The sequence below is a fragment of the Etheostoma spectabile genome, chromosome 14, assembly GCF_008692095.1.
Source record: "Etheostoma spectabile isolate EspeVRDwgs_2016 chromosome 14, UIUC_Espe_1.0, whole genome shotgun sequence".
Lineage (NCBI taxonomy): Eukaryota > Metazoa > Chordata > Actinopteri > Perciformes > Percidae > Etheostoma > Etheostoma spectabile.
The window spans coordinates 23,001,208-23,025,274 of NC_045746.1; the positions used below are offsets into that span (position 1 = coordinate 23,001,208).

At 41.5% G+C, this 24,067-nt stretch overlaps 1 protein-coding gene and 1 long non-coding RNA gene across 3 annotated transcripts in view; one reads left to right on the forward strand and one right to left on the reverse strand.

Moving 5' to 3' along the window:
* LOC116701430 (uncharacterized) overlaps positions 1 to 12,939 on the reverse strand; it is a 14,169-nt gene extending 1,230 nt beyond the window's left edge. Inside the window, exons 1-2 of the long non-coding RNA XR_004334911.1 lie at positions 12,756 to 12,939; positions 5,036 to 5,039 (exon numbers count right to left, since the gene is read on the reverse strand). This is a non-coding gene — a long non-coding RNA (uncharacterized LOC116701430). The remainder of the gene's footprint in view (positions 1 to 5,035; positions 5,040 to 12,755) is intronic.
* Positions 1 to 24,067, forward strand: part of gatad2b (GATA zinc finger domain containing 2B) — a 61,791-nt gene that overhangs the window by 35,401 nt on the left and 2,323 nt on the right. The window contains exons 2-11 of one of the 2 annotated variants that reach the window (XM_032535136.1): positions 6,010 to 6,390; positions 10,331 to 10,460; positions 12,009 to 12,140; positions 13,978 to 14,106; positions 17,918 to 18,088; positions 19,439 to 19,624; positions 21,327 to 21,687; positions 21,775 to 21,977; positions 22,279 to 22,389; positions 22,860 to 23,067. In XM_032535136.1, coding sequence (XP_032391027.1) covers positions 6,011 to 6,390; positions 10,331 to 10,460; positions 12,009 to 12,140; positions 13,978 to 14,106; positions 17,918 to 18,088; positions 19,439 to 19,624; positions 21,327 to 21,687; positions 21,775 to 21,977; positions 22,279 to 22,389; positions 22,860 to 23,067 — 2,011 coding nt within the window. In that variant the 5' untranslated portion in view covers position 6,010. The remainder of the gene's footprint in view (positions 1 to 6,009; positions 6,391 to 10,330; positions 10,461 to 12,008; positions 12,141 to 13,977; positions 14,107 to 17,917; positions 18,089 to 19,438; positions 19,625 to 21,326; positions 21,688 to 21,774; positions 21,978 to 22,278; positions 22,390 to 22,859; positions 23,068 to 24,067) is intronic. The other variant, XM_032535137.1, reaches the window with a different exon arrangement.

A 24,067-nucleotide genomic window follows, 5' to 3' on the forward strand; every position in this document is an offset into this window, starting at 1 on the left:
CGTGGGAAGTCCAAATCATGATCGCGATTAAAATTTGATTAATTGTGCAGCCCTAGTGTCTTCTGTGTCGACCAAAACAAACGGCACAACAATTCAGCATTCAAAAACTCAACATCTAACTTGTGGAAACGTAGAGGTAATTTTCCTTAATTGTTAATTGTTATTTTGGTCCTTAATTGTGTATTGTTATGTATATATATCCACATTTGATGTGATAAGTCTCTTTACTTATTTTGTAATTAATAAAATAATTTTAATTTATTTTATTGATTGGATGGACTGTAATTTGCCTAAAGAAGATCATTTTGTATTTGTATCTGTCTGATTGAATGTTTCTGTTATAAATCAGACCTTACTCAGTACTTGAGTAGTTGTTTCACCAAAAACTTTTTTTTCACTCATACTCAAGTAATTATTCTGGTGACTACTTTTTACTTTTACTTGAGTCCTATTAATCTGAAGTAACAGTACTTTTCCTTGAGTACCATTTTTGGCTACTCTGGCTGTTACTTAAATGTAGTTTGCTGCTAGCTTGCAGCCTGATGTCTGAGTGTTCAGATTGTCAGTATTAAAATACAAAATTCCTAATAGGTGTTCAGGAAACGCTATGTTGATCTAAAAGTATGTCAGGTATGTTAGGACCCTTCCTTGGTTGGAAGTGTGAACCCAGTGGGATGACACTACTCCGATTCATTGAGACGAGTCTCTTTGGTTGCCGTAGTTAACGAAGTTTTTTGGCAATACAAAGGGGAAGTGAAGCATGTCCAGTAAGTCCTGGATTAGTGGACCTTGGTGTTGACCACCAGTGGAACTCGGTCTGCTTTTGACCAGTGGCCACTAATTGGGACACAGGAGTGGATTCCCAATCCTGTCCCTTCCTACTCCCACAAAAACTCCTGTCCCATGCCAAACCCATTTTTAATTTTAAGCCAGGTGGGCAGACAGGAGAGAGTCAAAAATAGTTTGACAACAGAACAACTTGCATTATGTTTGAAATATAGAAAATTCACCCGGTTTACAATTTAATTTTTAAATAACTTCAATTATTCTATTTTTTAATGACTTTGATTCTCATTTAATTTTACGAGCCGACTGCATCCCAAACCGAGCGCTGCAGTGCTCTCCTCCTCCTTCACTGAAGCCTTTATGTTTACAGGCTTGTGGTGATGAGCAATGGGCCATAGGTGCCAAAAAATACCTAGATTTGGTACGGACAATTTGTTTTGTTTTGTCATGGTTCATGTGTGCAATAGACATTACACTTTGTGAGAAAAAAGCTGTGGCAGAGAATCATGATATCAATTCTAAGCAAAAGAAATTGTGATTCATATTTTTCCCCAAATCGTGCAGGCCTAGTTAACATGTAAACTGTTGTTGCACATAGCACTGGTGCTATGAGTTTGCAGAGTGCACCTGAATCATGTGAACAAGTCCAGCTCGGCTGATGAAACCCGCCGGTCCTCATCGATATAGCGGCATGTGTCACATAGCTCTCTGGGGTGAGCACCGTGGAGCAGAGAGCCATGAACAAGAAAATACCATTACCAATGCAAAACACCTTTTTGAATTTATTTTAATCGGTTAATCATTAACATTCCTAGTACCAAGTTTCCTGTTATTCTGGCAAACCCCCTGCACTGTACGCATGACGGCCCTTGAAACTGCCCGTCCAATTCCAACCCCCCCCCCCCCCCCCCCCCCCCCCCCCCCCCCGTGCTGTAACCATAAAGCCATAACTGCAGAGCCCACCCATCAGGAGTAATGAAAGACTGAGTCCAGATGAGACCCTGTTTCAGCCAGAGGTTACCGACTTTTCATAGACACTGTAGGATCTGCAACATCTGCGGTCAGAGAGTTTAAAAAAAAAAAGTCATGGATTTGAAACTGGGCCAGCAGAAAGTCTACAGTGAGCGGTTTTTCCTCCAGCCTTTGTTGATTGGTTTACTGCTCTCTCAGTCCCCAAGCTGAAGTTAATGCTCATAAGACTTTGCTTGTTGTTGTCTGTACGAAAGTCTTCCTTACTGGTATGAAACTCACACACACACACACACACACACACACACACACACACAAATCAAACATTTCACAAATGTTTTACACCATCAAGTACAGAGATCCAGGCTATTCTTAGCCTGCTGTGTTTGACCCCCATCTCTCTAAATGAGCTCACAATCAACTGCTCATATTGTCTGGTTAGTTGTTCATCCTTTTTGCATCCTGTCGTTTAGGGTTGGCCATCGTTTGGATTTTAATGATTCTCATTCCAATTGCGATTTGTCATTTTGATTCCGTTTTTTATAGATTCTCCATTCGGATTCTTTGAGGGGTGAAGAAGACGGTTTAATTTTGATTTCAATGGTTTACAGTTTTACAGGGGGGTTTTCAATGTAAAATGCAGCCACACTAGAGCTTCATTTGCGGAGCTCCATGGCTGCAACACAAGAAGCGGCTGGCTACTTACGGAAACCAAGGTTTGCGCATTTTAAATTGGGAATCTATGATCAGATTTGAAACCTCCAAACGGTTCCATTAAAGAATCAAATCTACTGGAATCGTAATTTTAGAAACTACAAGTAGGAATGAGCTCTCGATGCCCAACCCTACTGTCATTTCACTGCACTGATCCTCGTGTCACAGGGGTTGTTTTCAGGGAGGAGATTTTTGAGATTGAGATCTGTGGATAACCAAGCGGACGCACCGGACAGGGTTACAATGTTCACATCCTGCAAAATCAGTAAATAATGAACACGTTCTGAATATATGTATACAGAATATCAGCCAATATATTGGATTTTTAAATAACCAAATATATTTTTGTATTTTATTTGTATCGGTATCAGCCTTAAAAATCCTTTAGCGGCCGGGCTCTAGTTTGCAATGAGGCTCATTTGCATAGTAAGATTTTGCACCAAATATTGCAGATACTTTATTTAAATAGCACAGGAGCACTGAGATGCTACTTGCTTGGCAGCACAGTAACGGGCTGCATTTCACCCTTTGCAGTTTTTGTGAATTTGAAGCTGTCAAACTAGTATGAACAGAACCGCCCACTGTTCGTATTTGGACCATATAAAGATACAATGATTGATTTATATCTGACACTAGTCAATTTATATTGAGGCTGCAACTATCGATCATTTTCTGATTAGTGTATTATTCCTTTAAATAACTTAACAATAAATAACCATAACTTCTGCCATTAATCTTTCACCTTTTATTGAAATAATATAATATTGTTGTATGTAACAATAATTACATTTTATTTGTAGTAACAAATCATAACAAGAGTTATCACAGGACACTTTACAGTAGATCTAGACCACTCTAGAATTTACAAAAACCAACAATTCTATCAATTCCCCCAAGAGCAAGCGTTTAGTGCAAAAGTGGCGAGGCAAAACTTCCTTTAGTGCAGAAATCTTGGAGAGAACCTGGCTCTTGGTGGACGGCGGTCTGCCCCTGCCGGTTGGGACCCAGAGACACTGATACAGATATACAGAAATACAATTGATAATAATCATAGCAGTTGGTATGATGAACAGTGGCAATTATAGTAACATTAAAGATAATGGAACTATGACTAGAACTTATAATTGTAGCAGTTCAGGGCGCTGCAGGGTGCCGAGCAGGACCACGGCAGCACCTGCAACTGTGATATGGATCTGTGCCACCCCAATCCAAGGAAATCTTCAAGGAAAGAAAACATAAGAACTCCGGGGAATCAGCTCCACGGAGCTGAGTTAGTACCAAGTATTACTGGAACATGAATGCACACGATAGAAATAGAGGAGAGGAGCTCAGTGTGTAACAGGAAGTCCCCCAGCAGTCAGGACCTGTAACAGCATAACTAAGAGCTGGGCCAGTGCTATGAGGGTTGGTAGAGGAATCTGACAACAATGAAGTTGTGTACAATATGTACAATACCATAATAAATTACAATAGCACAATACAATATTATACCATTATTAATATGATATATTATTGGTTGTAATATAGCATAGTTTAGAATTGTCTGTGTTAGTGTGTAAAGTGAATTAATAACTAAATGAAATATTTTTTTGGAGAAACTCACAAAAGCTAGAGTTCTAAATAATTTCCACTTGATGTTTGGTTATAGATCCGAGCATGTCTCAGAGGAAGCTGTGGTTATTCAGAAGGTCAATGTTTTGGTTTCAGAGCTTATTGGATCCATCCCCACTAAATTAATTTAATACCAATAAGTAACCAGCATCCTTTTCAATTTCTCACATTTATACTAGTGCTGTCAAACAATTAAAATATTTAATTGCAAGTAATCGCTTTAATGTCATAGTTAACTCGCAATTAATCACAATTAATCGCACATTTTTATCTATTCTAAATGTCCCTTGATTTCTTTTTGTCCCATTATTTTTTTTTATCACTTTAATGCTCTTATCAACATGGAAAAGTGGATCGGCTCGCTTTGTGCAAATTCTTTTATTGAAAATAACATTGGCATATAGCTTACTGTAGTGTTCAAGCCCCTCCCCCCTGACCCCAGCCTATAGCCTACTGTAGTGTTCAAGACCCCCCCCCCCTGACCCCAGCATATAGCCTACTGTAGTGTTCAAGACCCCCCCCACCACCACCACCAGCATATAGCCTACTGTAGTGTTCAGTTTCACACTAACATTCTCACTTGGAGCAAATAATCTCTCACACAGTGTAACACTGTCTATCAATGACTTTGATCGGGGGGGGGGGATTGGCATCAGCTGTGGGCTTGGCCATCAAGTGGTATTTCAGACTGGCCGTGCTGCGATGATAGCTCAGTTCACAACGACCAAACACACAGATCCCTTTGGTCTTGTCAGTGGAACATTTGACAACTTTTAAAAAGTAAACTTTCCATTCAGAATCTTGGTGGTGTCCGTTTCGGCATCTCATGCTCGCCATCCACTCAAAACGTAACGTCACTACTCTTTGGCCGGCTCGCAAGCCTAAACAAGTGTTTGCGGCGTGCTTGTTGTTTTGTTTCCTGTCTAGCTAGATCCAGTGTGGTCGTTTTTCTAACGTTACTAGTTATTGCAACAGCATGTGAAAAAACTACAAAGTTTGCTAGGCCAAAAAGAATGTTAATTTCTTGATTTAAAAAAATTCACGCAGTTAAAATGGGTTTGCGTTAACGCTGTTAATATCGCGCTTAACTTACAGCCCTAATTTATAGCAAACCAAATTTCATGAAAATCGGTTCAGAATTAAGCAAGTTATTGTCCATTTTGTAGAGAAGTCAGCACCTCTCTATACACTGTATTTGTTAGTAGCGGATCTTGAGCACTCCAATATGGCAATACGTCTTTGAGATGCACATCAAATCGCAAATGTGATATCTTGGTTGTTGTTGACTTGTGTGAGTGTGACGTTAATGTTAATCAATGTTGTTTAGTTGTATAGGTCTTTATGTGCATACACTAACTGTTTCCAAGTAGCAAATGCAGCGTTAATAAAGACTTATTTTCAGGATGCCCGGGGACGCAAATAATCAAAGAGTTATCTCAAGACAATTTAATTATTAGGCATGAACGTAAACAGTGCCACACATTGACATATTCCACGCAAAATTAATCAATTACGTTGATGCGTTGTTCCAACCCTAGTTTTTATAGAAACGTAAAGGAACAAAAATATGTTTTTTGTTTTAAGAACAATAAGGCCTGGGTTATGAAAGAAAATAAATAGTTTGTATGAGTTTTCTAACCACGTCATAAATAAAATGTGTTTATAGTTGTTCTGAACCGCCACACTGGAAGGCGAAGTGAAAAGCCAGTCACCACAGAGACGGGGGAGACGTGAAGTCTCTCCTGGGAGACATTTGGAGTGTTTCAATTGGTTGAGTTGAGCCGTTCCACCATTCAGCAAACACTTTGGATTAAATATACCAGCGCCAGTATATTTAGGTGTTTGACCTAATTCCAGGGGGTGGGGGTGGGGTAGTTGAGATCCAGATTGGTAATGTGGCTCTGCTAACCCCTCTTCTTTCTACTCAAGGATGGAGCGGATGTCTGAGGAGGCGCTAAGGCTCAACCTGCTAAAGCGAGGCCTGGAGTCACCCAGCGAGCGAGAGGAGGCGCTGGCCAAGCGCCTTAAAATGGAGGGCCACGAGGCCATGGAGCGCCTGAAGATGCTGGCACTTCTTAAACGCAAGGACCTAGCTGACCTGGCAGCCCTTGAGGTTGCAGGGCCCCTGGGAGATGGGAAGGGTCCCGGAGCCAGCAGCCTCCACCACCAGAGCCTAATGGGGGCTGCTTACGAGGAGAAACTGAATGGGAGTCTGAGGCTGGGAGGCCACGGCAGCCATATTGGACCCAGTAAGAATGGGAAGGAAAACATCATGGATGAGCCGGTGGATATGAGCGCTGGGAGAAGATGGTGAGAATAAGAACAGAACATTTACACATAAGAACCACAGTGGACTAAGAGAATACATAAGAGAGAGGTAAGCAGGCATTTTGACTTGTCATAGTAGGAAAAGTACATATGTTACTAATAACAAGTATGGTGGCTCTGTTCTATTCAGGTGTCCTAGTAAACCATGACAATGGGCTAGAATAAACAATACCAGGACCCTAAAGCCATCATTTATCTAAATTGTTTCCACCTGTGCTTTTCCTACTGTCGCATGTCAACATGTGTTGTGTAAAAAAAATAATAGTTTTATTCTACCTGAAAGAGTTCATACCAGTGGGTGGTGCTGTTTTCAGCGGCACCCCTGCTGGACGGTGTCTTACTCACTGGGCTCTATTTTTTTTTTTGCGAAGCAGCTTCCTGACAGTTTGGTATTTTCCTGAAAGTTGTGTTTGTGTGCCCTGCACAAGTCAGATATGTGAGATCAATCCGCAGCCATTCTGGCCACCCATCCCCTATGTGTATCTCGATTACATCCCATAATCACACAATACCAGGCTCTGACAAAGTAAGCAAACACACTAAAACACAGTCGGTCGGTTATAACTCGGTATTCCATTTTGTTAGTGATTAGTCACCATTAGTTACTTTGGACCAACTAATCAATCAAGTGATTCATCTAAGTCAGGTCCGCCCGGATAGCTCAGTTGGTAGAGCAAGCGCCCATATGTAGAGGTTTACTCCTCGACGCAGTGGGCCCCGGTTCAACGCCTCCCGACGGCCCTTCGCTGCATGTTGTTCCCCCTCTCTCTCCCCTTTTTATGTCTTCAGCTGTCCTGTCAAAACTAAAGGCAGAGGATGCCCAAAAAAATCATCTTTTAAAAAAACAAACAAATGCCAAGTCAAGTAATAGATCTGACGTGTGTGACTGACGACTCTTTATAGCTCTGCACTGACGTTGCTTGAGCTAACACTAGCTTCACAGCCATTTCACAGAGCTACTGCACAGCCCTGAATCATGTTCAGTATCGCCCAGCTGTTCTACCAAGCTAGCTCCTCACAAGCTGAAAAGGATGTGATGCAATCAGCAAAATAGCTTAACCAAGAGACACTCACTATACTAGTTGGTGTCCTATGCTTTTGTATATCATGATACAGAGTGCTGTTTTTTCACAGGTGGATTTTTGGCCGAGTGTTAACTGTACATACACGGATGTAGTTTGGCCAACTGACAGATTTTAATTAACCTTAATTACAAATTGAATCATTTGCCAGTGAGAGTTCTCTTGTCAGTGACAACTGCAGGCCAGACGCTGTGTTCAACATCACAATTAGAAAATTGTACTCTTAAAAATGAATGGTTAGTCCCCTTATTATGCTCATTGTTACTGTTTTCTGAACACCTGATCTCACACCCGGCGCAGCACAAAGCCCGACACACCTGTCTTGGCTAATTTAAGACCGTAGTTGTTAATTTCCAGTCCTGCAGCCATCTTTGCGCCCATGGGAATGCTGGCCTTGCTTAAAAGGAGGTGTGTTCAGGTGAATTCTTGGCGTATTGCTATCTTGTGGCAGCGGGAAGTGAACGCACCATTGACCGACAAAAAGCTGGTCTAAAGTCAATAAATAGCTTCGCATTTCATTACATTTTAACAGCTCATTAGTGCGGCTGCTGTGGCTCAGTGGTAGAACAGTCGCCTGCCAATTGGAAGGTTAGTGGTTTGATCCCATGTGTCCTTGGGCAAGACACTGAACCCTGAGTTGTTGGCAAATTTTTATACACAGTGTGTGAATGATTCCTGTACTATGTAAAAGCGCTTTGAGTAGTCGGTAAGACTAGAAAAGCGTTTTATAAATACAGTCCATTTACATTAGTGAAATGCGTTTAGGCTCGTGCACAGCCCACGTACACTATGCTTGTTAGACACACAGGGAAGTGCAACAGCACACAAATGTTTTATGAATAGATGTTTATTTTTTTATGTTTTTATTTTTACAAATATAAGTAAAATAGAATAAAAAGCCCCAGAATAACACATGACGATAAAGAAAAGTATTTTCCAAGGCATTGGCAGTTCTTACATCTTTTTGTCAAACTCATGGTTGAACTGTAACTTTGCCCAGTTTTTTTTCCGAGACCAATAGAACGGGCAGCTACGTGCAGGGCCGTATTTTTTGCCACCACCTGCAACCGTCTCTAAGTGAGGAAAGCTGTGAAAGGTATAATTTTCAAAGGAATCGTAGCCAAATCAGTCTAATACATTGATGCCATCAACACAAAGTTTAAGGGCGCCATACTAATGATTTAGTTTGAAGCTCCTGTGATGTTTCCAGTCTATGGTTCAGGCACAAACTGGAGCTGGAAAGCAGATCTGTGACTTTAGTGTCCACTCTCGCTGTAAAATAGAGATGAGCAGCGGGCTTCCGTGGTCCGTCAAATAAAATGCAAATACAGGCTTTCTATCCCTGTTTAAAAGGATACAGCTGCAAAACATGTTGAAAATGGATATATGGATATATAAAATGGACATTTTTCCGTCCACGATAATTTTTTAATTAAAAACTATCAAGCTCATTTTTATTTACCATGCGATTAATTGATGCATTGCGTATTGCGACAGGCCTACTGGTCAGATGTAACTGACTTCAACTGTTACTGACTACTGTTACCTTGTGTGTGTGTGTGTGTGTGTGTGTGTGTGTGTGTGTGTGTGTGTGTGTGTGTGTGTGTGTGTGTGTGTGTGTGTGTGTGTGTGTGTGTGTGTGTGTGTGTGTGTGTGTGTGTGTGTAATATTATTATTTTTATTATTATTATTAGTTATTTAAATTATTAAATAATAACAATAAATAATCCGATATATCGAGAAATGCGTAATATCGGCCGTTAATATTGGCCCGACGATATATCGGTCAGGCTCTACCCCTGATGCTGCTTCAGCTAAATCAAATGTAATTTTAAAAAGTTAATGTACCGCCCAGCCCTATTGGACATGAAATAGAAAGGCAACACCTTTTTCAAACAAAATTAGCGTGAATATGTTACCTGCTAGAAATAGCTGATAGACTCCTTTCCTTTTGCCAGTAGACAGGTAAACTTGACTTATTTTTCTGCTGTGTCACTTTCAATGTCACCAACGTGCCAGAGGAAACGGGTGTTGTTAACTTGTCCAGCTACTGCTTTTCGATAAAGTGCAAAAAACTAAATGTGCAACTCTGCTGTACATTCACATGATATCTAAGCTTGAGAAAGTTAAACATCGCTTAGACGTCGCTTTTGCTCTGCAGTCACGTCACCCGCTCCACCACGCACTCCCCAGACACACACACACACACACACACACACACACACAACTTTCTCTTTCAAACTTGGCGCCGACTATTTTGAAGTTCTGGTACTGCGGGGTTGGAGACAAACAGAATTTGTGGCAGAGATTACCGAAGTTACCGACGGAGCTGACATGCCTCACAGCATCGCGCCAGAACAGAGCTCAAGAGTCATTTGTCCCGGGAGTGAATGCCCATTGTAACCTTTTCCATAGCAGACAACCGCTAGATGTTAGTGTGTGTATGTGGATATATTAAATTTTTTGGTAGGAAACGGGTATAGCAGAACCTTACAACGTTGTTCCAGAGATGGGAGAGCCTGCAGGCAGGACAAACCTCTCAGCAGTCAGTCAGGCTAAACAAGCCACTCCGGAAAAAGAAAACATCTGTGGAGAGACTTGTAGAGGACCATTCACAGACCAGCCACCTTGACAGCTGCTAGCAGCACTTAAAGGCTACAGGGCTCCTCACATTCAACCCCTCCATAGTCGTGGGACCTGCCTGACAAACTGAGTCCCATTTCAGCCTCAGAGCTTGTCCAGATCAAGGAAACTAGCTCATTTTTATAATGAACATGCATTTTAGATGTTAGAAAAGTTGAATGGACGTTTTGTTTTTTCTTACTTTTTCTCCCACGTAGTGATGCGGACCATGACAGACGAACTCCGTCTCCAGATGTTATCATCCTGTCAGACAACGAGGCATCCAGTCCCAGAACAACACCTCGCCCTGAGGAACGCCTGCACCAGGCCAACCTGGACATGTTTAAGGTAAAACTTTAAGGAGTACACTGAATGTATTGTACAGCTGTCTTCAACCTGAGTTACTATCAGTCTGGAGCTGTCAAAATGAAGTTTCTATAGTCATTAATCAACGATATGAATGCATTAGGATGAAATGAAATCTATAGAGCATCATACAGGGCTACAGTATCTATGGTGCACATAGGAAATGACCACTACAAAATCACTAAAAAAATATCAAAGGAAATACAGACAAATTAAAATTGTAGGGACTCACTAACTGAAGTCATACTGTACATGTTAAGAGAAACAAAACATACCTCAACACAAATAACTCATGAAATCACGTTTAGAAGCTGCTTTATTGGCCAGGCTCGCGTAAACGAACAAGGAATTTTACTTAATTTAATCTTTGCAAAGTACAACACTCACTTAACATAAAGACTAAAACTACTACCAAAAAAATACTGTTAAGTATACAATATAACCATACAATAGAATTTACAAATTTAAGAGAAATATACCATAACAATTATAGAGAGGGATGGATCAGGCAATATCAGTATAGTCTGAGGTTTAAGATTTAGGGTTAGGGTTACTATTAAACCATTACAATTTCCTTTATTTAAAGGCGCATTTAGGCAACTCAGAGGTATGTAATAGGTTGCCATCTGGTTACCAGGTGTAACCAAAGGTGGGTAGTAATTATACTTCTAGTAGTTTTAAATCATTATACTTTTTACTTTTACTTGAGTAGATTAGTGAAGAAGAAACTGTACTCTTCCTCCGCTACCTAAGGCTATAATGAGCTTGTTACTTTTCTTTTTACCTTTTTGGTATTCTACGCGTCATTGTTTTTATCCACTCCGTATGTTTTACTTTGACAGAGAGAGAGAGAGAGAGAGAGACTTCCTAAAGGTACTACCACGTGACTGTTTCACCAATCAAACAGCGTTGTGCAGTCACGTGACCATACTCTGTCTCAGCGGCGGGACAGGTTAGCTTTACAGTTGTAGCAAAACAAAAATGTCAGAATCAGCCGTCGGCAAGGCAACAAGGAGAAACACCCCCCAGCCTCATATTGAAAGCATGGTTACCTTAGTAACAGTGCCAAACAGCAGCTACTTCTGTGTCGACCAAAACAAACGGCCCGACAATTTAGCATTCAAAACTCAACATGTAGCGGCCATTTTCTTGTTTTTCTTTTTTTTTCTGTGGATACGTGAATGTTTGTATATATATATTATATCCAGATTTGATGTGATAAGTCTCTTTATATAAGCTGTTTTGTAATTAATAAATTAATTTTAATTTATTTTGATTGGATGAACTATAATTTGCCTAAAGATGATTATTTTGTATATTTGCCTGTCAGACTGAATGCTTGTGTTCAACAGTTACTCACTACTTGAGTAGTTTTTTTCACCAAGCACCTTTTTACTCTTACTCAAGTAATTATTTGGGTGAATACTTTTTACTTTTACTTGAGTCCTATTATTCTGAAGTAACAGTACTTTTACTTGAGTACCATTTTTGGCTACTCTACCCACCGGTGTGTGTCACTGTGATTTCCAGGGGAAGACGGGGGAAGAGAGGCAGCAGATGATCAAAGCTCTGAGAGAGGAGCTGCGTCTGGAGGAGGCGCGCCTGGTCCTGCTCAAGAAGCTCCGACAGAGTCAGATGCAGAAGGAGAACGTGGTGCAGAAGGTTAGTGCTGCCGGTCGCTCTGTTGCATCTGCCTGCTCCTCGAATATTCAGTGGTGGAATATAACGAATTACCCTTTTCTCCAGTAGTATACTTTAATACAATTGCATGCTTTCAATGTACTTGGGGTTTTTCCATAGTATCCTACTCTTCTAATCTACTACATTTCAGAGGGAAAAATTGTACTTTTTACACTACATTATTTGACAGCGCCAGTTACTGGTTACTTTACAGTTTAATATTGTTAAAACAAAATATCCTCAACTAATACATTAATAAGTATTCGTATAAAATAAGCTACCCAGTATTGTAGAAAGTGTAGGCCCAAGCCATACTAATGTTGATTGTGAGGAGTGGAAAGAATATGATAAAGATAAAAAAAGATTATTTATTTTTTATAACATCAGTTTTGATGCATTCTCTGACTACTGACAGGTTGACTCCTACACATGCTACACCTACAACATGTCACACCATATCTATCGTATAGATCTGCAGTAAGATGATCTCAGCTGATGTATTGGCCTGACTGATTTATTGACCTTGCTTTAATAGAAAGTAGTTGAGCTCCACCTTTACCACCTGCAACAGTAGTGATGCTTACACATTGCTTACACATACATTAGAGATGGTCCGGTACCATTTTTTTGCTTCCCAATTCCGATACATGAACTTGTGTATCGGCCAATATCGAGTACTGATCCAATCCCAGTGTGTTATATATTTTATTATTGTTTCAACAAATCTTTACTACTCCCTATATGGATGTGATATGATTTCTATATTTGTTGTCAGTCTGGCTTAGGTTAAACTCTCAAACAATGAATGCCACAGAACTTTCTTTTATCACCCAGTCTGACAGTCAGTTATAGCGGAAAAAGGACATAAATGAACTATTTTAACATAGCTTTTCTTTAGGGCTTTATTATGTGGTATTGGATCGGTGCATAAACTCCAGTAATTCCCGTACCAATACCAGCATTTAGGCCGTATTGGAGGCAAAACTGATTCGGAACATCTCAACATTTATACATCCATCATATTATTCTGAAATGGCCAATTCTGCATAATGAGCTTTACTTTTGGAACTTCAATATTGTTTTGATGCTAATAAAATCTAGTGTACTTTAGAAACAAGTAGATTTGGAATGAAGGACTTTTATAGAGGTTTTTATTCTACACTGTGGTATTGCTACCTTTACTGAACATGATCTGAACATGACTATTACTTTCACCTTTGTGAATTCTTTTTTTTTTTTTTTACAGCCTATATACACCCATTCTTTTCTAAGCATCGATTCGTTTTTGTTTATCTCACTAAAAGTTTCATAGAATTCTCTCTTATTCTCTTATAGTTTGTTAGAATTTCTTGTGTGCCGTGCATGTGCTCAGTTAGTGATGTCTGAAGCCATTCACCAAGTTATTGTGTGTATGACCAGTATAGTTTTCTAATGAACTGGACACCTACCCAGCATTCAATACAAATGTTGCATCAAACAAGTCGTGAAATACTGCAAGCTCTGATTAGTGGGGTCCAGCAGTGTACAGTGTCTTTAGTCTAAGTCATGCAAGTCTGGAAGGAAGGGAATCAAATTACAGAATGTCAAACACTAGTTGTGCTTGGTACTATGGTAAGCAAATATACGATCAGTGTTAAGTAGGCTAAACATGTGATGTCATTGGTTGTTCATTCCAGATTGGCTGTTATGGACACGCTGTAAATGGGTTCTGTAATATGATCTAAAAATGGATGTGAAGTAAAATTATCAGGTCACCAATACACATGTTAGTAGAGGAATCAGATTGTCCTGTTAAAGCTTTGTTTATGGCTGCCTGCAGGTCCCCGTGGTTCAGAACGCTGCATCCTCTGTGCAGCCTCCTCCCATCCACAACTCTCCTGGCCTGGGCAAGCTGCCTGTGAGGCCGGGCCTGCACAACCCTGAGCCCCAGAACCTCCGCAATGCACAGGTGTGTGGGTGTGGGTGTGGGTGTGGGTGTGGGTGTGGGTGTGGGTGTGGGTGTGGGTGGGTGTGGGTGGGTATGTGACCATTTCTCTTCTACACCTCCAGTGATTTTATTTTACATTCTGCCACTACTACAATAGTAATAGTCCTGAGTAAATCAGGTGGGCAAAACATAGCTCACTCTCATATTAAAGGGTCACCAGTTCCCTGCCAACAGATCAGTTCACTGGTCTTGGTTAGTACATCTCCACTGATTGCCAGTCAAGTCACAGATCTCCTCCACTCCTACACTTTCCTGTAGTCCTCTGACAAGGACCTGCTGGATACCCCCCAACACCCAGGTGCGGACGCTTGGGGACAGGGCTTTTTCTGCTGATGCTCCCACATGCTGGAACAGTCTACCACTCCCTATCCGCTCTGAAAAGCACCTCAAAACATTTCTTTTCCCCAAATCTTTTGACCCCCCCCCCCCCCCTTTTTTTGTGTTAAGTGACCTTGGGTACCTTGAAAGTTGTTGTGTTGTTTTGTTGTTGTTATTATTATTATTATTATTATTATTATTATTAATATACTTCTTATTATTATTACTATTATTATTATTATTATCACTACTACTCAGAAACAGTTTTATAATAGAATGTCTTCAGTGTTTCTGGAAGAGCAAGTCTAAGAAAATATCTACATCTTAATAACAGAGAACCTGTGAGGTGTGGAGTTTTTGAAAGACATGGGCGTTTGCAAAGCAGGGAGGAGCTAAGGAAAACATGCCATCCCATTGCATTGTGGGAAACGCAGTATCCAGTGATTTTTAAGCTTGGCCCATACTCTTTTCTTTTTTTCCATCAGCCTTAGCCAATGACGATACGGGCTGCCGATTTTCTTGAGCCAATATTTGGAGCCAATACTGCTTTTTCTTTTTCTTTAAAAATAAACAAAAACACAGATCAGTGTCACTTCTGCAATCATCTTACATTCATATCACCCAAATGATGTGTGCAATGTGCATCATATTGATGGATCTGCATATGGTTCACTGTACAAAGGTAAAAGGCTTTCATCAACATCTACAACACAGCCTTGGTGATGCATTGCTTGCTGACATATTGTCAGACAGATTTAATCAGGTCATCACAAAATGTCCTTTGTCAACACATTTAAATAATTTAAGTAAACAATAAACCTGAGAAGTAGCCATTATAATAAAGTGCTTGATTTGTGCTTGATTTAAGACTGACGTGGTACTAGTGGTGGGTGGGCAGTGCATGGTCTGCACGTGAACTGCCGCGGCTCCTCTACTTGGGAGTCCCCTGAAGTAATTTGAAATGCAATTCTAAATCACTGAAGGACTCTTTTAACAGGATCAAAAGTCCTTCTTCAAGCTTTTTTTCAGGAGAGGACTTAATTTTGGTCTGTTTGACTATTTAACTGAAATGTGACTGTGCTTAGTCTTGTCTCAGCCTTAACTTCAACTCCACAGTTCCAATTTGAGGATTCCTAACAGAAATCACACGGATGAGTTTTCCTCAGCTTCAGGTTCTCCAAAGGTCTCATCATCCCAGTTTTCATCCCAGATTTGCTTCAGTAAATCTGCTATACGAGGTTGGGGTAAAGGTTCAGGTCGAATTAGGATTGGGACATTGGTGTTGACTGACATTAGGACTGGGGTAGACAATGGATGGGTTAGAATGCTGAGAATGTCCTGCTCTGATTATGAGACATCTTCCTGCTGGAAGCCTTTGTTCTTGCATGACGTAGCCCTGCTCCTCCATTCCATGTTAAGTTGGTATTAATATTCAGCAGATTTGTGTGTGTGTGTGGGGGGGGGGGGTTGATGATCAGCTTGCTTTGTATGGATAGTGATATTCTGCCTGGTTTGTTGTCAGTTCACTCACCAAGCAGCTGCTGCCCTCTGCTGGCCACGCTGTATATATCATATTTGTCTAAACACTATGTATGCACTTGACCTGTTTACATAAAGGCAGAACTCCTCCTTTAATATGGATGCTCTTGTTCACGCCAGCAAACAGAGATGTGGCGATTATAGAGCTCGACATTTCCAACCGCACTTGAAGGCAGCTTTGCTTCACAGAGAAAAATAATCAGTTTGAACAGAAGTTAAACATTATTGTTTAATGCAGTAGTGTTGGCCTAGGCTGTTAGTTTAGCTAGGGGGGGGACACAAAGCTGGACACTGGGGGTATTTAGGTTGCATTAAAGCTATGTTTGCTCTCCACAGCTTTCAAAATAGTCCGATCTCTGTACAGTTCACGCTGCACAAGTAAAGTTATTAGGGTTCAAACCGTGAAAATAAATGTTTTGGTGTCTCAAATTGCTGTGAGCTAGACTGAGCTAAATACCACACTGAATTGAAAATAAATGTTTTTGACAAATCAGTTGTAGGCATTTTAAACAAAGTGCACTGTTTGTCCAATAGTTACAAAGCTTGCAGGATATTTTTTATAACGACGTTGGACCACATGTGTGGAATTCCTTTTGAAGTCGCTATTGAGGAAAAAGGTTTTAACCCGCGAATTGCCGCATGCGGCTATATTTTATTGTCAGTTTCACAACCATTATAGAAGCAGAAGTTAATGAAAATCTTTGGTTTCCTGCTCCCTCCAGCACTGCTGATACATGTGTACAGAACAGAAAATCTTAAGTTAATAAGTGAATAAATGAGAATCTAAGACATTAAATAGTACAAGTTAAAATGTAGGAATAATATAATATAAACTTTTGGGTTACATTAATTACAAATTAATGAGCAAAGCGTAAACATGAATGTAGTAAATGTATTCCAGCACATAACACATTACAGTGTGTAAGATGCTGGCAGGTATGGCATACGTGTAACAACGTAACCAAGTGGCTGGTTTGGTGTACAGGAACATCTGTGCCCAGGATGGGCTGGAAGTCTCGAGGTTAGAGTGGAGGCACCTCTAAAGGTGGCCGAGCATGAAGCAGCTAAGATCCTGTGGGACTTCCAGGTCCAGACTGATAAAAAGGATGGCTAACCAACAGGACATTGTTGTAGGTAGCGGTAGCAATCCTAAGCAACAACAACATTAAGAAGAAAGAACATGAGAAGCTTGGAGAAATACCAAGGCCTTAGGGAGGAGCTAAAAAGGATGTGGTAAGTGAAGGCAGCAGTAGTTCCAGTGGTAATCGGAGCACTCAGGCCTGTGACCCCTATACTGGGACAGTGACTCTAGCAAATTCCAGGAACAACATCTGAGACCAGAAGAGCGCAGTCTTAGGAACAGCCAAGATACTACTCAGAACCCTTAGGCCCTCAGGCCTCTGGTAGGGGACCCAAGCTTGGAGGAAGGAAGAAGACCGCCCAGTATGTGGCAAATTGGGAAGTGTTATATATATTTGTGTAATCACCGATCGGACTTGTCAGTCTTTTTTGAGGCAGTGTGAGAGTTCCGTACAGTAAAAAGGAAACATTGCTGCCACAAGAAAGAAAAAACATTTTATTTTATAATATTATTTATATTATATATTTTCATTTTTTTTCTCTCTCTCTCTCTCTCTCTCTCTCTTTGTATATATTTGATGTGTGATTGGATGTCATTTGTTTGATATGTTCATATTAATGGGTGTGGGGGGATAATACCACTTTTTCGTAAGCACTTTGTAACCCTGTTTTGAAAGGTGCTGTACATATAAAGTTATTATTAAAATCTATAATTAAATCAGAATGATGCTCCTGTCCAACTAAATGCAATTTAAAATGTTAATTCAATTGTATTTGTGTTATGTAATGTGTTATGTTAAATGTTATATACTTCTTTGTTTTTTCCTTTCTGTAGGGTCATACAGTCATCAGGTCAGCAGCCAATGCCAGCCTGCCCCCCATGCTGATGTCCCAGCGAGTAATAGCCCCTAACCCTTCCCAGCTGCAGGGCCAGAGGGTTTCCTCTAAGACTGGGATGTCTCGCTCCAGCTCCAGCAGCATGGCCAATGCCGTGAGCTACCAGCAGGTATGGATTCGTACTGAGCCTGGCGAACTGCCCCAATAATGCACTCAATAATGTCATGCACTTTGTTGACAGAGCTTTCCTCTCTCTCTTTTGCGACCGAAACAGCTTGTTTAGGGGTGATTGTTTCTCATATTGTGATTTTAATTCAAAGGTGCTCTAAGCGATGCCACGCGTGTTTTAGGCTATATTGTTGTCACATACAGCAAACATCTCCTCCCTATCTGCTAGCTGCCTGTCCCCAGAACACACTGTAAAAAATATCTTCTCACTATCTGCTAGCTGCCTGTCCCCAGAACACACTCTAAAAAATATCTTCTCACTATCTGCTAGCTGCCTGTCCCCAGAACACACTGTAAAAAAAACACTGTCTCTGTAGACAGCCCAGGGTCTACAAACGCCAACAAAAATTAACTGTGCCCATCTGCACCATGAAGCATACACACACACAGAGTTCCAGCGCTCCAGCTAATAACTGACTAGAAGGATTCGGGGTTGGGGGTTGGGGATGAGGAGGAGGGAGGGGCTAGGAGGAAGCTAGTCTCGTTTTGTTTGAAAATACTTTGAACGTCGTCAAGAAGTAATGTCACCCAACATCACGTAGATCAACTTTTAATGAAAACATCCGTAACTATTTAGAGAGTGGGAGAGAGCAGCACATTCAGGGAGAGGGGGGGGGGGTTGGTTAGCAGTCAAGTCCATTGTAAAGACTAGACACATCCTGAAAAAGAAAAAAATCTGTATCGTGTGCTTTTGTTCTTTTGACGTCATTATTCTATTTAAAAAAAATGCTGCAATTCAACAAAAGTTAGGAACTAAAAAGTACTTTATATGTTATCTGTGTTTCCGCTGCCATCTAAACACCTGTGAAGATGAGGCAAATTAATATGCTGACATATGAAAAAGCAACATAATGAGACAAGGGCTGCTGGTGGTTGCCGGGCGAACACACTGCAGCCCTGCAGTTCAGTGTGCCTGCCTGTTTCATCTAAAAAAAAACATCTTACTTCTACATGTACTGCTGCACATTGGATGTAATGAATGAAACGCAGAGGAGCGTCTGTCTCCACAGTAAATCACTTGTTGAGTGTTTGATGGTTATTTATTTGTGCTTTAGAACATAACTGCCTTGAAACAATCCAAAAGTAACATTTATTTCTCTCATTCACAGCACCGCCGTGCTGTTTCTATTAGCTCAATCTCTCTCCCTCTCCCTCCATCTCTCTCTCTCTTTCTCTGTCTTCTTTAGAATGAGTCAGGAAGCTGACAGCAAAGCCTAACTTTACTTTGATTGTTGTTAAACAAAGAGAAATGTTCTCCCCTCGTCCTAAAATGGTCCTAAATCCATAATAGGTACATGTGTTGAAGCAGCAGCGCTGTATGGGTTTGACCAATCAGCAACAGTCATCCCTGCAAACCCCACCCCGAAAATTCCTGTATTTTCAGAAAGTACTACCCCACGAGCCAGACGTGGACTGGGCCAAAAATTGGCCCTGGCATTTTGGCCCAGACCGGCCCACCACAATCGATCACACAAATGTAAGAGCACACAATGTAAGTCATATATATACATTACATTATACAAGGGCATAGGTTGTTTTCAACATTGGGGGGACACATATTAAGCTGGAGGGTCTGGACGTTTTAAATACACACACACACACACCTACAGACATGCATTTATTTTTACAGGCTGTTTTGTTATGAATACAGCCTAATAATATAATGACCTGGTAACGATGATTTCCATAACCATAGTAACTCACTCCTGTCTGTGTGTGCAAGGCAAGAGAGAGAGGAGAGGGAGAGAAGAGCTGCTGACTAAGTTTGCTCTGAGCAGCCAGCAAGTCGCTTAAAGGGTCCGAAAATGGGTGAAAGACATTTTTTGCTCAGCAATTTCTCCCCGCCTCCCCTGCGTTTTGTCTGATCCATTTTGGCACATTTTGTAGCAGATGCTGTCTAATGAAGGCACTGAGCACAAAGGCGTTTGAAAGATATGAAAAACACCAACAATATAAACAGATAGCATAACGGTCATTCACATTTAAATCAACATATTCGGATGGTTAGAGTGGCAGCCATTTCTACGTGTAGCGTTGTCATTGCAAAGAACTGTGACCATTGTGGCGGGCTAACTTCGGCATAAGCTTCCATATGAATGGACTTGCGACAAGTTGCGGACTAACTGAAATGAAGTTTTGCGATTAATGAGCATTGGAGTAGTATGAAGCATGGAGAGCCGTCTTTCGTGTTTGTTGACTTGCTGCTAGAGAGAATTTAACTGTTTCATATTTCTGAGTCTTTTTTTAAGTCAGCAAATTAAACCGGCGCTTTAGTGTGAATAGTTGGGCAAAACAGATGTGTGTGACACACTTTACAGCCCCACTGACTTGTGTTATAACAACTATCAACAATCAACATTTTCTTTTGACCTAGTCAAATGACCATGCCCATGTCTGTTCTTCTCTCATTTTATTTCTATGACACCAACAGTGACTTAATGACACACAGTACAACCATAGATTGTTAATATTAATAGACAGAGCATGTATGACATCACCCATTGGTTTGTGGAGATCTGCAATGAGTTGTCTTAAAACTAGCGAATGAGACCATGAACTCAATATGAAAAATTTTTAATCAAGTGACAAGTGGGTCACTTTCTCATAGACTTCCACAGAAACCGACTTCCTTTTACAACCGCACATGTCGCCCCCTGCTGGAATTCAGATAGAAATCAGGTTTAAGGAGCCTCCCCCTGCAAGAATTCAGATAGAAAGCAGTTTTAAGGAGTCTCCCCCTGCAGGAATTCAGATAGAAAGCAGGTTTAAGACTTCCATATTTGCGTCACTTTGCCGAACCGGATGCTTTGTCCATAAATATTAAGTCTATGAATACAACAGGTTCTGGCCTGAGTCAGTTACTAGGAAACAAGTGGACTTGTGAAAACCTCTGTCTCACACCCCAAGACCATCGCCACTTAAACTCCCCCTAACTATTCAGAGTGGCCAACAAGAGTGGACATGGAGAACTTAAAAATGTATTTGATCAAACACAGATGTATAAATACCAACACAGGACTCTGAAGGGCAAAAAGTACTGACTTTACTTCGACAAGGCCAGGCAGCAAATGTTTTATGTATTCTTTTTCTTAATTTTGTGGCAGCTAGTGACCACAGTGTTCAAACCTTTAAAATGTGACTTTACTTTGCTAAGCAAATGAGAATGTGTTCCTCTGCAGGCCAGCCAGCAGGTGGCAGCTTCCCAGCGCTCAGGCTCCAGTGCCATGTACATGAACCTGGCCCACATGCAAGCGGCAGGAGCCGGTGGGGTGGCAGGTGGCCTGGGCGGAGCTTCGGCTGTCAGCCCGTCCACCATGTCCAGCTCGGCTGGCGGAGGGGTGAGCTCCATGGCCGACCAGGCCAGCAGCCAGGCGGCGGCTAAGCTGGCCCTGAGAAAGCAGCTGGAGAAAACCCTGCTGGAGATCCCTCCACCCAAACCCCCAGCCCCACTCCTCCACTTCCTGCCCTCTGCCGCCAACAGCGAGTTCATCTACATGGTGGGCCTGGAGGAAGTGGTTCAGAGTGTGCTCGACAGTCAGGGTAAGCAGCTGACATTAAGAGGGGGCAATCAGTCAATTTCCAGATAATTTTCTTATGTCAAACTGATGGATAAATTCCCCTCTGTAGGTAAACTCAGAGGGCCGCTGGGCCGCATGGAGCCTTTCTTCTGCGCCCAATGCAGAACTGACTTCACCCCCCACTGGAAGCAAGAGAAGAGCGGGCGAATTCTCTGTGAGCAGTGCATGACTTCCAATCAGAAGAAAGCTCTGAAGGCAGAGCACACCAACAGGCTGAAGAATGCCTTTGTGAAGGCCCTGCAGCAGGAGCAGGTCAGCAGCACCACCTCCCTCTGCATCAAGTTATATCACAACATACTGAGTATCCTCTGAATCTAATGCTCAGCTCTACATCCCAGTGAAATAATACATTTAGTTATCTAGTAAACTTGTTTACCCTGTTTTTTTTACATTATACTGCCAAAGACTCCCAAACACAGTTGGTAGTTGATACAAGCCGTCTTTTCAGTATAACTGTTTCGTTGTTAAATTACTATTGGTCATAAGAAGTAGATGATCGGGTCCATGTGAATGTGCTAATGCATGTGCATTTCTAAATGTGCCCCCCTGTCAGGAGATTGAACAGAGGCTGCAGCAGCAGGCGGCCCTCTCCCCCAGCTCGGCCCCAACCGGCCCCAATGCCTCCAAGACTGACTCCATGATCCGACATCATGCACTCCGTCAGGTACACTGCAGCATGCCATCTAACATTTGTGTTATTGTATTAAGTTTATCGTAGGCTTGGAACGCTCTCAAAAACCACTAGAAAAATGGTCATAAATGGGTCATGAATTTCTGATGAACAGTGCTCATGTGAATGTCTCAGGTGTTCTGTGTTAAGCAACGCTTCCATTGACATTTATAATCTATTATTTTTTCCTTGGATTAATTATCAAGTTTGACAATTAAACGTCACAAATTACTCACAAGCCCCACATTCAATGAAATGATTCTATTAGATAGATTAATGGCTGAAAAAAACATTCATTATGACATGAAACCGAGAAATGCCCTTTAACTAAGCATGTTTTAACACCCAAATATCTGGTATTTGTGCTTGATAATTGACTAATCCAGTAATGCACGGTTTCTGCTAACCGCTGCTGGGTAATTTGTGTGCTGGTGAAGGTAATGGGATGTCTGTACTGTCCTCAGGCTCCCCAGCCTCAGGCCTCTCTGCAGCGAGGTCTGTCCAACTCGGCGCGAGGTGTCCTGTCCAACTTCGCCCAGGCCTCCCAGCTGTCAGTGGCCAGCAGCCTCATGGGAATGACTAGTGCCAAGCACTGTGGCAGCGGTGGAGGCAGCAGCAGTAGCAGCAATAGACTGCAGCATGACAGCCGTCGCCAGATCTACAACATCCCAGGTACCTACTGTACAATATCTACTGCGTGTGCCTGTGTCAGCTGTTGACCGGGGATGTCCCCTTCAAGTCTTTTTGGCTCTCGATACCAATCCGTGTCCAATCTTACACACATGGTAATAAATATGCATCTGGCAAATTAAAATAACGGCTGTAGATTCTTAATACGACAAATTCATGAGCTACTTGATCCAAATACCAATGGTCCTGTTTCGAAACAGTTGATCATCTTAAATTATTGAAATGAATTAAAGTTTAACTGGAAGAATGTGAGTCCTGAAATTGACGTGAATCATTCAGCTTAAGTTTGTTGAAACTACAGAGACACTCAATCCACTGTAATTGTACAGTGGTGTTATAGAGTGGAGCTTCTTCCCTCAAAAATGACAGAGTATGCCGGCTGCAGAGATATTTGGTATTAAAGGTCCCATGACATGGTGCTATTTGGATGCTTTTATATAGACCTTAGTGGTCCCCTAATACTGTATCTGAAGTCTCTTTTATATAGACCTTAGTGGTCCCCTAATACTGTATCTGAAGTCTCTTTTATATAGACCTTAGTGGTCCCCTAATACTGTATCTGAAGTCTCTTTTATATAGACCTTAGTGGTCCCCTAATACTGTATCTGAAGTCTCTTTTATATAGACCTTAGTGGTCCCCTAATACTGTATCTGAAGTCTCTTTCCCAAAATTGAGCCTTGGTGCAAAATCACAGCCACTAGAGCCATTCCCACAATGAGCTTTGCTTAGTATGTGCCATTTCTGAGTCTGTAGCTTTTGAAGAGGAGAGAGGGGGGGGCAAGGTGGAGGCTGGGGGTGTGGCCTTGACCAACTGCCACTTTGCTCGTTTGAAAGCCATGATGTTTCTTTCTCATAGATGGGCCAAATTCTCTGGGCCGGCAAAGCATAGAAAGGAGAGGTAACCCCAGATCGGCCCATCTGAGCTTTCATTTTTTCAAAGGCAGAGTAGGATACCCAGGGCTCGGTTTACACCTATCACCA